The sequence below is a fragment of the Sitodiplosis mosellana genome, unplaced genomic scaffold, assembly GCF_009176505.1.
Source record: "Sitodiplosis mosellana isolate CC-2019 unplaced genomic scaffold, AAFC_SMos_1.0 Smas_scaffold_6226, whole genome shotgun sequence".
Lineage (NCBI taxonomy): Eukaryota > Metazoa > Arthropoda > Insecta > Diptera > Cecidomyiidae > Sitodiplosis > Sitodiplosis mosellana.
The window spans coordinates 20,170,285-20,181,930 of record NW_022601467.1 but is presented as its reverse complement, the minus strand read 5'-3'; the positions used below and the strand labels follow the sequence as shown (position 1 = coordinate 20,181,930).

The following is an 11,646-nucleotide window of genomic DNA, read 5'->3' as shown; positions in this document are numbered from 1 at the left end:
GAGAGAGAGAGAGAGAGAGAGAGAGAGAGAGAGAGAGAGAGAGAGAGCGAAAGAACGGAAGAGGGAGAGTGTGCGTTTGTTAGATGGCCACTATATACTTGAAGAGTGATTTTTTTCCCGTTCGGCAGCCACAAAATGCATAATATACCTGCGTGGAAAAGCCATGAGAAAAACTTTCTACGGTAGGTCATCGGCACACACACTGGCGACCTACTTTTTTCTACTCAATTGCTGCTTTCCATCATGTGTTATTTATCCGAATACATTCGAGTCGAGAATATCACACACATCCAGCTCTCACACACATACACACACACACACACACACTCTCTCTCTCTCTCTTTCTCTTTCTCTTTCATTCACAGTGTCGTGCCATTGAATTGGATATGTGTATCCTGTTTCTATCTCTGTTTGCGTATCGCACTGTATACATTTTCGTGAATGTATTACATAAGGCCTCCAATTTTTTTTCCAATACAGTGACTATGCGGAGCGCATTGTTTTACATATAGTATGTTGTGATGGCTGGCTGGCGGACTGGCTCAGTTCACCTGTATGTATTTGGGGTGCGAGAGAGCGATTGTGTGCACAAGCATGCACTCGGCTCGCTCGCTGGCTACGATGACTACAACCATGTTTTGATTATTCCTCACTCTTTCTCCCCCCATTCCCCTTGCCCAATATTACATCTCTAACACTGAAATGCTCTCTACCCTGTCTATCCATATGACTCTTAACGTCTAATCGGAGCGAGTGCATGTGCGCGCTGGTTGTATGCTACGATCACACGCTCCCACACTCTCTGCTGCTGCTGCTTTCTGGTGTGTATGTCTCTCTAATTTTTCCGACATTGTCGTTTCCATTTGTTTACACACCATGGCAATGGTGTACAACCGTTAATACTATTATTTTCAATATACTGTCGTTATGTATGCATCATTTACAATTTGCTCGGCGATGAGACGATGTAATCATAGAAACAACAACATCGCCACCAACTTCATCACCATCAGAAATATCCACAGTCACAACAGAAAATTAACTTGTACTATTTCATATATGTGTTGTTGATTTGACCGTTTATGTGGTTTTTGCCAACTTCTTCCAATATTGTTTTTTCTTCATTTTTTTCTGTTGCCTTTGATCACTTTTCTATTGTTACTTATTATATAATTTTCTTTTAATTTAATCGCGTCTCACATTCCAACTTTTGGTCGTGTATTTTTTTATTCAATTTCGTTTCCTTTTACGTTCTCATTATTATTTTTTTTTTTTGCTTTCTCATTAGGAATGAAATTTTCTCAAGTTGAATTGTCCATCGATGAAAAAAGGAGCATGGTATCAATCAAATGCACAATAAAAGCCGATTCTCTATACAATGCCACTTTCGATGCAACTCAAGATAGCGGTAAATAGTTCAAGGTTCACAAATCTGAATGGAAATGCCTCTCACTTTTTGCCTATGATTTAAATCATAATTGCATTATCATCTTGTGCGTTGCATTCAAATATCGTTGGCACAATAGAATAACAAAAGATATATATACACACACACACAACAAATATGTCAAATGATATATGTTTCTAAATTTAGACAGAAAATAAAAATGAAATACTTACGGACAAATATGTTACTCATGAGTGTGGCCGGCAAACAGAATACTATGACCAAAATATCAGCAACAGCTAGATTCACTATAAAATAATTAGTAACGGTTCGCATTCGTGGTGATCGCAAAACGACCGCAATAACAAAACTATTCCCGATTAAACCAACGATAAACACTATCACATAAGCCACACAATAAACGGCCGTTAAAGTCACCGAATGACGATACAGCAGCTCAAACTCTCTATTCGATACATACGATTCATTATCGTATGATTGGCTATTGGTTTCCTGCAGTTGAAATAGAATTACGAGAGAAAAGAGTGTTTCAATTAAAGCAATTAATTGGTTGGTGATCGCAAATGGAAAAATCTCGACTTGCAAATTGCAGAGAAAAATCATCGTGATCAAAAGGAGAGAACAAACGAAATGGATGAGAGAAAGAACAAACTTACATTCAAATCTTCGATAGCTACATTAAAGTTTCCTATTTGTGTGTCTTGCAATCGAAGTGTTGCCGCTTCGACCAATGGATTAAAAACTCGCTGCATATTTATTGCAATGCCCATTGTTTTTACATCGCTATTTATTTCAACCATGTTTGATTTCTAAGTGATCGTTACTTTTTGAAAAACCATTGAATTTTCCGACTGCACAACGCCTCGATACGTTTTCAATTTTTCAAAACGTTTCTACTTATGATTTCAGTTTTTATAGTTAATTTTTCTTTGCTGGTATTATTTATATAATGTTTCTTTTTCCTTTTAAATACAAGTGATTTATTTGTTAAAATTTATTTTTATTTATATAGAAAAGAATATATTGAAAAATTCTTGTTTCAAGTGTATGAAAAAACGTTCTATTACTTTGCATTTAGGTATTATTATTTTGTTTTATTTTGGTTTGTTATTGTTGAATAAAAAATGCTTATGGAAATGGGATTTCAAAGTTTATCAAATATGTGTGAGACCAATGATGAACAACCGTTAGAGCAGCAGACATATTACAGTCGCGTCATACCGATTGTTGAACTAGACTGAGAGTGAAATCAAAATGTTTGCATATAAATTGAAATGATTCCGTAAAGTTCAAATACCCTGCATGTTCCAACCGATGGAATACGATACCGTACACGGATGGAGTGTGTATAGTGTGTTGTGGATTGGATTGGATTGGATATTGCGCGCGCAATCACTTCCACATATTGTCGAGATGAGAAATAGTAACAGCCACAGGAGCAGCAGCAGCAGCAGCAGCAGAAGGAGCAACGGTTACAACAGCAGCAGCAGCACATTGCCCACAACTTGAAGCTGTATGGAGTTTGTGGTTGTTTCGGTGTTTAAGCAAACGGCCAACGCTAGTGGATGGATGATAGCACACCACGATGTACATTTGCTTCAAGTCGGCCAATCGTGCCTTATTCGATGCATACACAATCGTCGATATATATGAACCTTTAGGCCTAACAGGAAAAAATTGTAGTATGTATATATGGCAGATATATGCTTTCATTAGGTCGAAAAGGAATCATGTACACATGTGTTCGATTTTTGTTTCAAATGTGATCAACTTTGAACGGGACAACATGACAATACCATTTATGGAAAGGGGAACAAAAATGTCATACACATATTTTTGAGTTTGTTGCAGTTTGCTCTCTCGCTCGCTGATGTTATTAAACTCAAGGTGGCCCTCAATCGATAAAATTCAACCGATCGAGAATTATTTCAAGTTCACAACTATTGCAACTGATTCGACGGAACTGGAATGGAATTTCGCATAGAGACAAAAACAACAACAGCAAATAAAACACGTGTGTCGGTTTTCATTTTTCATACAATAGTCTTGTGTCGTTATTTTTTCTTTTCCTTCTTCTGCTTCTTCTTCTTCTTATTGAATGCAATATATTTTATTTGGTAAGGTTTATTGTTACATCGGTGGCCGTATTCGTTATCATTTTCCGTGATAATCGCATAAATCCCGAAACAGGATCATTGCCAAAATATTTCACTTTGATTTCTTGACCCACTTCGAATCCCAATGCTGCCGGATTTGCAACCTAATTGAATCAAATGAAAATAAAACGTATTTGGTATTTGTCTTTTGTTTCGGCTTAATCAAGTCATACAACAAGCAAGAGAATCGAAAAAAGGAATATAAACGTCGCATCGACAAAATATGGCATAATTTTACACTTACACGCCTACTATCCAGCTGTGCTACATGAATAAGTGTTGGTTTCATGCCATCGTAGAGAGTGACCATCACACCATTTTCCCTCATTTCCACAATTTTCGCCACATAAATCCCACCAAATTCTAAATTCGGCACTGTCTTTGACGCTAATAGCTCTTTTATGAGCGCCTCCGCCTCGTTTAACGACATTGGCGATGGCGCAAAAATATTAAATACATTTGGTTCGGTTTCAGTTAAATGAACGCCCGTTTCCAGGAAGATTTTCTTCAAATTCATACCACCGGGACCGAACAATTGGCTCCGTTGTCCCGGATCGATATTCATCTCTTTGGTCACCGGCCAACACTCTTTTCGCGCTTGCCGCGGCATTCTTATACATTTTTCCATTAAATCTAAAATTTTATTCTTTGACCTAATTGATTGATCGACGGCATCTGCAACCACTTTCATTGGTAGTCCATGCGTTTTGATATCTGCCTGTATCGCTGTTAGGCCTTCTCTTGTTGCTGCTATTTTCATATCCATATCTCCTAAATAGTCTTCAATCCCCTGCAAAGATTTTTCATTTCAACACACATTTTAACGGAGAACGTTCGTATTGCACGATTGATATGGGCAAACTCACTAAAATATCTGTTAAAATTCGATAGTCAGTTAACTCCGTTGGATTCTCTGGATTATATTTGGTTACTAAACCCATAGCGATTCCAGCTGCTGGCGCTGAAATCGGTACACCTGCATCCATAAGCGCCATTGATCCAGCGCATACAGTTGCCATTGAACTTGAACCTACGAAAGAGATTATGATTTTATTTGGACTTTTATCCAAAAATTTGAAGAAAAAACGCAACGATGATCGCTTACCATTTGATTCCAATACTTCGGATGTCAATCGCACCGCGAATGGGTAATCTTGTGGAATAATTGAAAGTAATCCCTTTTCGGCAAGTGCTCCATGACCGATTTCACGTCTCCCAACGGCGCCTACTCGGCCAATTTCTCCAGTCGCATATGGTGGGAATTCGTAGTGAAGGAAAAAGTTTTTCGATTTAACACCCCTTTCCATCGCGAACAAAAGACATGAACAAGACCATTATAGTTAATAAAGATGTGCGGAACATTTGAAATTAAGGCGCCGTAACTTACGTATTTATTGATGACATTGTGTCCAATTTCATGGCACTGTCAATGGAATCTAAGGAAACGGTGGCCATGACTTGAGTTTGACCTCGTTGAAACAATGAGGACCCGTGCAATGGCTCATGTAAATTTACTTCACATGATATCGGCCTAAGATCGTCTAACGCTCGTCCATCACATCTTTTGTTCTGGAAAATTAGCTCGCGAAATATGCTTTTGAGAATTGTATTGAAAATTTCAGTAATTGCTGATGGATCAACGTTTGGATAGCTAGACCACACTCGATTGACAACATCCTCTCGTATCTCTTTGACTGCCAGATCTCTGCTCATTTTGTCGTGTGTATAGTTTTGAAATACTTCGTTCAATCGCATTTCGCACATTGATCGAACCGCATCAGTGATCTCCGGATTAACCGTTTCGGGCACTTTAACCTCACGTTTTTGTTTGCCATATTTCAATCGAAACTCTTCAATTGCCGTACAAATTTTTCGACATGCTTTAGTACCGGTACTGATTGCCTTCATTACATATGGCATCGGAACGGAATTGGCTTTGCCTTCAATCATAACAATTAATTTGTCTTTGGTGCCTGTCACAACCAAATCTAAGCGGGATGACTGTAGTTCTAAACGCGATGGATTCAATATAACTTTGTCGTCAATCAATCCCAGTCGAACAGCACCGACTGGCCCATTCCATGGAATGTCACTGATGGCCAATGCAAACGATGCCGCATTTATACTCAACACATCCGGTGCGTAAATCGAGTCAAGGGCAAGCATATTGCAAACCAATTGCGTTTCGCACGTAAAATGAGCTGGAAACAATGGCCGAACCGACCGATCGATAATACGTGACGATAGGATTTCTCTCTCAGACACACCCAACTCTCTTCGCAGAAAATTGGTTGGAATACGTCCGGCGGCTGCATATTTTTGGCGAAAATCAACGGTTAAAGGCATAAAATTTGCGCTCGATGAACTCGGCGCATCCTTTGAAACAGCTGTCACCATCATCGATGTATTGCCCATCTGACACACGCCCGTTCCACTCGCAAATCGAGCATATTTTCCCGTTGACAATTTCACATTTTTACTATACGTCCAATAAAAATAGGAATAGGCATTAGCATTCGATTCGAATGTTAAAACATAACCAAACAAAATGTCACACAACACTTACTCATTTCCAATATCGATGGACACGGATTGCTCCGAATCATTTGTTGTTATCGTGTAGCCGGAACTTTTCCGATGGCAATTATAATGTTTATTTATTAGGGAAAGCGATAAACTTTTTACATTCCTTATGCGATACATGATGATAAAACAACGCACGGACTTTTGAAATCATGTATGACCATCGTCGTGCAAGTGACACTTCATTCTTGGCGGCGTTGGCTTATTTTTGTAGAAATGTCAGAGATTAATATGATTTGCTTTCATACCGGCTAGTCGTTTCACGTTGAATAGAACAATTTTCGGAATATTTTGTACATATTTCCACAAGAATAGTGCGTTAGTATGTCTTTTTACATGAATTAAACGCATTGCCGTTTCGTTAAGACTCACACTTTACTCGAAAACGTGAAACTGTCAGAATATTTGGTAATGCAGTTGAGCAGTAGCTTTGGAATAATTGATCGAAACATAGAATGAAAACGTGAATAAATTATGTCGAAAAGCATATACAGTATACACACAAATTGAGCCTTTATTACTTAAAGAAGATTGAAAAATATTCAAATGTAAATTTTCGATCGTTACGTTGAAATCCAACTTGAATTCACTAGCACTCACACATAGCCACACTGACAGCGAGTGTAAAATGACGCGGTATCGGCTCAACAGCTGACGGAATATACCATATATAAAACAAATGTCAAGTGTGAGCTTCCTCAGACTGACAGCGTTCCAAGCGAAACAAACAGATTACCAAATAAACAACAACAACAACAACAAGAAATAATTGGCGTCGTAAAAAATTAAAAAAAAAAGTGGTTTGATTCGGTCGGTTTAATATTCCGAGAATGCTGTGTGAAATGTAGAAAGACAAATGTTGGTTTGAATGATGGAGAATAAAGAGAGCTATCGCCAACAACAGGATAATGAATTGGAAGTGATTCAAGTGAGTGATTTGATTGAATTTTTCTAACGAAATAAAAAGAGGAGTCGCTGTGGTTGTGCCAAATGTGCTGAATATTGATGAATAACTCATTGTTTATTTTACAGTCGATTTTTGGCAATGATGTTATTGATTTGCGTGACCATAAAAACAATGGAGGTTGGAGGCCAATGGACATAGTAATCACGTTGTTGCCACAAAAAGGATCATCTGGTACTCGTGAAGCATACGCCAGAACCAAATTGCACATAATATGCCCATCAAAATATCCAAAAGTGTAGGTTATGTTGAATTATGATAACGCAATCGTATTCAAATATTATAATTGATCGGCGGTGGCAAAATATCTGCGTCACTGTTTGCTTGTGCTGATAACGCAATATTTATCCATATGTTCGTTTAGTGGCGCGACGATTTTTTTTTTCTGCTGAAAATTTAGAATATGAGAAGTGCACTGCATTTTTTCATCCAAATTTTAATTCGAATTATTTTCGGTTTCTTTTGTAGTTCGCCAAAAATTTATTTGGAAGAAACAAAGGGGCTGTCCGATGTACAGAAGAATGAGTTGATTAAGGAATTGAATGAGCTGTGTGAGCAGAAGAAAGGAGAGGTGGTCATCTATGATCTGACTCAAGCTGTGCAAGCATTCCTTCATAAGCACAACAAAGCACCGTGTGGCAGTTTCTACGATCAGATGCTACTCGAGCGGAATAAACGGGATGAGGCATTGCTACAGCAACAAGCACAGTGGCTGAGTCATGAACAACAGCTGATACGCGATGAGGTTCTAAAACGTAAAGAAATTCTTCGCCAAGAAGATCGATGGCGCCGAGACGTTCGACGGAGTATGAGTGAGCAAAGTCCAAAGCACAGGTCAAATAGTTCAGCCGAAATGGCCGACCATCCATTGGATGGAACACAAAATGGTTGTGAGCTTCATTTAAGCAGTGAAGACCTCTATTTTACAACAGTCGGTCGAAAGATTCGAAGAGGTTGCTGTTTAGGTTAGTATTTCTTTCCGAATTTAACATAGTTTCACGGCACTAATTACGCTATTCTTACAGGTCATTCGCAAAATGGTAGTATATCCTATTCTGGGATTGATTCAGAGACGGGTCAATTGCTTTATATCACAGAATGGAATATTAAATATTCGCAGCTGGAGTCAAAATGTACAATAAATTGCAAAAATGAGTCAAGTAAATGCAGCGGCCACACAGTCGATGAGATCATAAGTTGTGTCGAACGAGAAGTGATGCAACTGTCGAGCATTCGCCACAGAAATTTAGTCGCTTACGAAATGGTCTTGTGTTTGCGACGAAAAGAAGGCATTATTGTATATTTGGTGCAGGATTTTGTGCAGGGAAATAGTGTGAATTGTATATCAAATTCGCTTGGATGGTCGTATTCGTCCGTTGGTATTGTTGCCAAGGGGGTTTTGGATGCTCTCATCTATTTACACAACAAGGGCATTTCGCACAGTAACATCGACGATGGTTCTGTGTATCTGGACAATTCGGGTGTGTGTCGAGTCACGGACTTTTGGTTAGTATCGTACATGACCTACCTCATGGGCACATCAAAATGTAGTAAACACAGTGGAGGTGATTTGCCAGCCCTTGGCCATTTGGTTGAATCACTTTTGCAGTTACCCAATCCCGATATGTTTGATTTCATTGAACAATGTAAAAGTGAACGAACCATAACCGCTTCCGATTTGCTTGAACATCCGTTTCTGTCGCCCGATCGTTCAAACGGTGCAAATAACTCACAACCAATTGTTGTGCCGGAGAAGAGAGTCACAGAATTTCCGATGCATACATCAATCATGCCGTTGGGACACTCTCGTCTGCAAACCGAATTCGAAGTGTTGCAATGGTTGGGACAGGGTGCCTACGGAGACGTTCTAAAAGTGAAAAATATCCTCGACAATCGACAGTATGCCATCAAACGAATCCCGCTGACCACTCGCTCAAGACAAATATTCAAAAAGATGACGCGAGAAGTCGAGCTGCTCTCACGTTTGAACCATGAGAATGTTGTTCGATATTTCAACAGCTGGATCGAAAATGCCAATGAATCGGACCTTAAAAAGTACGCACAGATTGATGGCGACGCTGACAATGAGAGTGCAACGAGTAGCAGAGAAAGTGACAATCAACTTTGCGTGATACAGAAACCTGACGAGTCTTCATCAGATGACTGGCTGGGATCACCGTAAGTTTGAATCAAAATTTTGAATCGACTTTTTTTTTATCTTACCCTATTTCATTCATTGCAGGCCAAACAACAACGATTTCAGTTCGGATGGCATTGAATTTGTAAACTCGGACGGCGAAGTAATTGAAGATGACGATGAAAATGATGATGACGACGACGACGATGATGATGATGATGAATCTCAAGCCATTTCGAGTAGCCAACAAATCAGCCGATCACCGAAATATGAAGTGCAAATTATGTATATACAAATGGAATTCTGTGAGAAAAGCACGCTGCGCACGGCAATCGACAATAATTTGTACAGTAATACTGAACGATTGTGGAGACTTTTCCGTGAAATTACTGAAGGTTTGGCACACATTCATTCACAAGGCATGATTCACAGGGATCTCAAACCGGTGAACATTTTCTTGGACTCTCGTGATCAAGTAAAAATCGGAGATTTTGGTCTGGCCACCACTAGCTTTTTGGCTTTGCAACAGAATCATGAAGTGAGTCTGTCGCGAAATCATGGCGAAATCAGTGGTTCACAGCACACCGGTAAAGTTGGCACCGCTCTCTATGTCGCACCAGAGCTTACGGGCAAAGCTGGCAAATCGATTTACAATCAAAAAGTCGACTTGTATTCACTTGGAATTATATTCTTTGAAATGTGCCATCGACCATTCTCGACGGGTATGGAACGCGTTGAAACGTTAGCTGCACTGCGATCGCCAAAAGTATTAATACCTTCTTGGATGGAAAATGATCAGACCTATGCGCAACAAGTTAAAGTACGTTCAAAATTTGAGTTTATTTAATTTAGTGGGTGGTAATTTTAAGGGTGAATAAAATAAAAATGATCATCAAATTGTTTCAGGTGATCAAATGGTTGTTAAATCATGATCAAAATAAGCGTCCGACTACCGAGGAATTGCTAGCTTCCGATTTACTGCCGCCCGCTCGTCTCGAAGACAACGAATTGCAAGAAATGCTGCGACATGTGCTAGCCAATCCACAGAGTAAATCGTACAAACATTTAGTGGCCAGATGCTTAGCTCAACAGAGTGACACCGTGCTGGAGCTCACCTATCATCTCGGATTGTTGGAAATCAATTCGAAATTGGAATATGTTAAAGTAAGTTGAAATTTTGTTTTATTTTTTAAGAGAAAACTTTCACATTTTCAAGGAAATTATCAACGAAACATTCATTTTTTACTTGCAGCGTGAAATAACCTCCTTATTCCAGAAGCACGGTGCAATGGAAGTGGTGACTCCGCTGCTTTCGCCATATGTAAAATCAACCAAAAGTACGGCGGTTCGCTTGATGACTCACTCCGGCAGTGTGGTTGTTCTTCCACATGATCTGCGCGTTCCATTCATCAAACACATTGCATTGAGCGGTATCAATTTGATGCGACGATATTCCGTTGGCAGAATCTATCGCGAAAAGAAAGTGTTCAATTTTCATCCAAAACAATTGTACGAATGTGCATTCGATATTATTACCCCGTCTTCGGCAACTGAATGCAGTACGTACTCATGTGTTTCAGTTTTACTTGTTCAGATTCATTGCTTCTTCTTTTTTCAATTAAAACTCATTCAATGTCAAATTTTACTCGTCCACACAGGAAACAGACTGATTGACGCCGAACTCATCTCCATAGCCTATGAACTTACAAACATTTTTCCAGCATTAAAGCAGCAAAACCTTTCGATTCGCTTGAATCATACTTCATTATTGAACGCCATTCTAACACATCACAATGTGCCTAGAGACAAGTACAACGATGTTTTTACAGCCGTGCTCGACTATAGCGATCGCAGAATTTCGAAATTTCAATTACATTCAACGATAACACTTTTGCTGGAATCATCAAAACATAGCGCTACCAATTTATTGGATATTATGCTAACAGAAATTCCATTGGGTGGACCAAAATCACATTACACCAACGGTTCCAGTTTGAGAAACTTGATCAAAGGTCATAGCGAAGCATCGAAAATGGCACGGGCTGCAATGGATGAAATTGAGAATGTGGTGTCGTTATCACAGAGTCTTGGTGTTATGGTATGTTGAAAGATTAAAATTCCTTTTTAATCAGAGAATTAAGCGACATTGAATCTGTATTTGGAAAATTTACTTTGAAATTTTGGTTAACATATCAATTCCACTCAACAGTGTTCAATCAGTTTGTATGCTGGCCTTGCTGTTGGATACGAACAAGCGAAGAACGGTGGAATAATCTGGCAATTGCTGGGAGATTTCAAAAATAAGAATCATCAAGGAATTCCATACGTGCTTGGAGTGGGTGGCAGATACGACTACATGCTATCGGAATATCAGTAAGAATGCAATTCGAAGATTTTG

At 39.1% G+C, this 11,646-nt stretch overlaps 3 protein-coding genes across 4 annotated transcripts in view; 1 reads left to right on the top strand and 2 right to left on the bottom strand.

Annotated features, from left to right (window-relative positions):
* LOC129578792 (neuropeptide SIFamide receptor-like) overlaps positions 1–2,208 on the bottom strand; it is a 44,179-nt gene extending 41,971 nt beyond the window's left edge. The window contains exons 1-2 of the mRNA XM_055467913.1: positions 2,065–2,208; positions 1,621–1,900 (exon numbers count right to left, since the gene is read on the bottom strand). Of these exons, the coding sequence (XP_055323888.1) occupies positions 1,621–1,900; positions 2,065–2,208 (424 nt within the window). The remainder of the gene's footprint in view (positions 1–1,620; positions 1,901–2,064) is intronic.
* LOC129578777 (eIF-2-alpha kinase GCN2) overlaps positions 1–11,646 on the top strand; it is a 45,148-nt gene that overhangs the window by 32,148 nt on the left and 1,354 nt on the right. For both annotated transcript variants that reach the window (XM_055467864.1, XM_055467865.1), the window contains exons 3-11: positions 6,741–7,075; positions 7,180–7,349; positions 7,580–8,076; positions 8,137–9,289; positions 9,354–10,068; positions 10,155–10,412; positions 10,501–10,807; positions 10,907–11,346; positions 11,458–11,621. In XM_055467864.1, coding sequence (XP_055323839.1) covers positions 7,016–7,075; positions 7,180–7,349; positions 7,580–8,076; positions 8,137–9,289; positions 9,354–10,068; positions 10,155–10,412; positions 10,501–10,807; positions 10,907–11,346; positions 11,458–11,621 — 3,764 coding nt within the window. In that variant the 5' untranslated portion in view covers positions 6,741–7,015. The remainder of the gene's footprint in view (positions 1–6,740; positions 7,076–7,179; positions 7,350–7,579; positions 8,077–8,136; positions 9,290–9,353; positions 10,069–10,154; positions 10,413–10,500; positions 10,808–10,906; positions 11,347–11,457; positions 11,622–11,646) is intronic.
* On the bottom strand, positions 3,517–6,473 carry LOC129578786 (polyribonucleotide nucleotidyltransferase 1, mitochondrial). Its single transcript, XM_055467894.1, has 6 exons — positions 6,131–6,473; positions 4,952–6,043; positions 4,670–4,863; positions 4,431–4,594; positions 3,809–4,354; positions 3,517–3,668 (listed from the first exon to the last, which is right to left on the bottom strand). The coding sequence occupies exons 1-6, from the start codon at positions 6,265–6,267 to the stop codon at positions 3,519–3,521; spliced, it is 2,283 nt and encodes a 760-aa protein (XP_055323869.1). The 5' UTR covers positions 6,268–6,473; the 3' UTR covers positions 3,517–3,518.